Below are 3,258 nucleotides of genomic sequence, written 5' to 3' on the forward strand. Positions count from 1 at the left end.
TTTTCATGAAGATGCCATGATGGTCATGTCAGAGTATATATCAGAAGGTATTTTTATAATGTTTGAAATGTGTGTAAAGTGTCTTTCTGAGACTGTTGAATTATCACTGTGCTAGCCAGTCATTTAATTATTAAATCGCTAATCTAACTGAAGACTTTACATTAAAGGACACCTACAAACATAGGGCTACCTATATTCCAAGGTGATGAACATGGTTTATTTTCTGATGTCAAAATTATATGAATTATATTGTTTTCTCTCTTCCTCAGGTCAATGAAAATATCTCTTGTGTAAGGAAATGGAAAATGGAACATATTTTTTCTTCATGTTGTTTGAAAATCTTGGGTGCATAAAATATGCTTTTTTCAGTTTGGGGTTTATTTTTTACTGTGTTGTCATATACTTTAATGTTCTTATTATGCTTGCTGTATTTCTGGAAAGGACATTGCACCAACCCATGTACATTTTGATTTCATGTTTATCCATCAACTCTGTATATGGTACAGCTGGCTTTTTCCCAAGGTTACTGACAGACCTGCTGTATGATACACATAGAATCTCCTTTGAAGCTTGCCTCATACAGAGTGTTGTCATTTACTCATATGCAGCTTGTGAACTTACAATCTTAATGCTAATGGCATTTGATAGGCTTGTTGCAATTAGTAAACCTTTGTATTACAACAACATAATTACCATACGCTTTCTAACTCTTTTAATAGTTATAGCATGGCTTTATCCAATTATTTGTGTTGGTTTTGCTGGTCTTTTGACTGCCAGGCTGAAAATGTGTGGTAGCAAATTGTTTAAGCTATACTGCCACAACTATGAACTTGTCAAACTATCTTGTGTGAACCATAATATTAATAATATTTATGGCCTGATTGTAACAGTTACAAATATTTTTATTCCTTTGATTTTTATATTATATTCCTATGTCAAAATACTTACAATTTGTCAAAGAAGCTCACAAGACTTTAGGAGCAAAGCGTATCAAACTTGTATTCCACACATAGCGATCCTTTTACATTTCTCAGTTGCTATATTTTGTGAGCTTACTTTGAGTCGGTTTGTGAATGGGGAAGTTCCTATAGAGCTGGGTGTTGTCCTTTCACTGGAATTTATTGTTATACCACCGTTTGTAAACCCTATTGTTTATGGTCTAAACTTTCCTGGTATCCGCAAAAAAGTTAGACATCTTATAAAAGCCTCCAAATAGCCTGCTTTGTTTTCATACTGTTACACAGACAACACAATTGAAAGAAATTTGAATTGTTTAATCAAGCAATCACTCATCTTTTTAAAGCAATTTAATGCAGTTAATGTGTTTTAAAATGTATTTTTTCACCTCTCTGATTTCTATATAGAAATTCTCAATAAATAAAGATCTTTGTGACAAAATTTGGTACCACTTTACTGAAAGCCTTAAAATGTATAATACATTATAAGGATATTCATAATGCACATTGTAATGCTTTTTCATAAATAATTTGAACATAAGTTTATTTATGTATTTAGTCATTTAGCCCTTTAAACCCCACAACAAAATCCTCAGTTTTAAATTAACACTTATAAAGTGTGCACACTAGAGAGTGAAGCAGTGCTGCAGTTAATGAGATAATTATGTGATTAATTAAGTGAGGATTGATCATTAGTGATGAACAGCTGCTGTTAACAAGCAGAATCACTGAAGAAAAGAGAAACACAAGAACTACAACTGACTTAAGCCACAGCCTTAGATGAAATCAGCTGAAATAAAAGACATTAAATCTCTCAAGATCTGATTAAACAACTTCTAAAACAGCATCACCAGCTTCACATTACTAACCAGACTGATGCTCTTTCTGTCAGATGTGTACAGAAGTGTTTATTGGAAATGAACAGAGGTTTAGATGTTGTTGTTTTGGGACACTACCATGATGGAGATCAGTGTTTGCTTTAGTTGGGATCTTGAACCTTGATTAGTTTTTGTGTTTTTCAGCACATTTGTAGCGGTAGTAAAAGGTCCAAAGCACAGTATGTAATGCTGGTGATTGTATTTTGCAAATTACATTTCCATCTAAAAAAAACAAGTTTGCAGATTTTGTTTAGAGTTTATTTTATGTACCAATACCAAAGTGATGTTATGGTAACATACTAGAGCAAAAGAACAAGTGGGCTATTATGAAAAATCACACACACATCACTCAAAAAAAATAGAAGGTCAGACACGTTATGAAACACACACATGAAGAATCAGCTTATGAATCTCAACAATGGTGACAACAAAAAAAATTAATAAACAGATCGACTCTGAACATCACAAAACACGCTACTAAAACTCAACACAAAAACAAAAGCAAAAATAAAAGCACCTAGTAAGAATTAAAGAAAATAAGTGGACAATTCAGCTGCATAATTTATTCATGCCGCAATGCATGCTGGGAGTCATGGATGAGTTTTTTCCTGTGCTGGTACCCAGCATGCATTGCAGCATGAAGCTTTTGATTGTCACCATTGTTGAGATTCATGTGCTGATTCTTGATGTCTCTGTGTGTCTAAGAAAACCTGTAGTGTTAAATGTTTTGGACATAAAAAGATTTCAAAATTCATCACAATTGACTATCATCTCTGCTTACAGTGTCATATAGCCATCTTAAATAACATGAAACAAGAGAAAACCCACACTATAGTTTTACAAATCAGTCAGTGAATGAGACCAGTGAGTCAGGCCACAAAATGATGTTAACACAGTCATCAATATTTAACCAGAACCATTTAGTCATAATTTTACTATGCTTACACTGTCATAACAAATGAGCTTTACAAACACAGTTATAACAACCAGACAAGCTAGCATTTAAATGAGAAGGGTCAAGAGCACAGCTAAAGCAAACACTGATCGCCACGATGGTGAGGTCAAACAAAACCTTTTCAATAAAACATCTAAAACCTCTGTTTATTCTCAAAAAATGTTTGTAGATATATGACAGGAAGTCAAACTGTAATGCTGTGTGTGGAGTTGTTTGATCATGTTCTGCTGTTTTATTTCAGTTGATTTTATCTAAGTCTGTGGCTGAAGTCAGTTGTAGTTCTTGTGTTTCTCTTTTCTTCAGTGATTCTGCTTGTTAACAGCAGCTGTTCATCACTGTCTGAATTCACTCATTAGTGTTCATTCTGTCTGTCAGGTGGACTGTATTAGTAAACTCATGTAGGGAATAGTGAATGAGGGTGTAGGGTGTGATTTGAAACACAGTCTCTGAGTGTCGAATCTGAACGCTG

The 3,258-nt window shown here is 33.8% G+C and overlaps 1 protein-coding gene across 1 annotated transcript; it reads left to right on the top strand.

Moving 5' to 3' along the window:
• The first annotated feature begins 298 nt into the window (after positions 1 to 298).
• LOC107575091 (olfactory receptor 52K1-like) lies at positions 299 to 1,216 on the top strand. The gene has a single exon (XM_016261501.1). The coding sequence runs from the start codon at positions 299 to 301 to the stop codon at positions 1,214 to 1,216; it is 918 nt and encodes a 305-aa protein (XP_016116987.1).
• Positions 1,217 to 3,258: the final 2,042 nt, after the last annotated feature.

The sequence above is a fragment of the Sinocyclocheilus grahami genome, unplaced genomic scaffold, assembly GCF_001515645.1.
Source record: "Sinocyclocheilus grahami isolate Dianchi unplaced genomic scaffold, SAMN03320097.WGS_v1.1 scaffold2461.1, whole genome shotgun sequence".
Classification (NCBI taxonomy): domain Eukaryota; kingdom Metazoa; phylum Chordata; class Actinopteri; order Cypriniformes; family Cyprinidae; genus Sinocyclocheilus; species Sinocyclocheilus grahami.

Bases quoted from the DNA above. Each gene is read 5' to 3' on its own strand.
- LOC107575091 (XM_016261501.1), top strand. From the start codon at position 299: ATGGAAAATGGAACATATTTTTTCTTCATGTTGTTTGAAAATCTTGGG.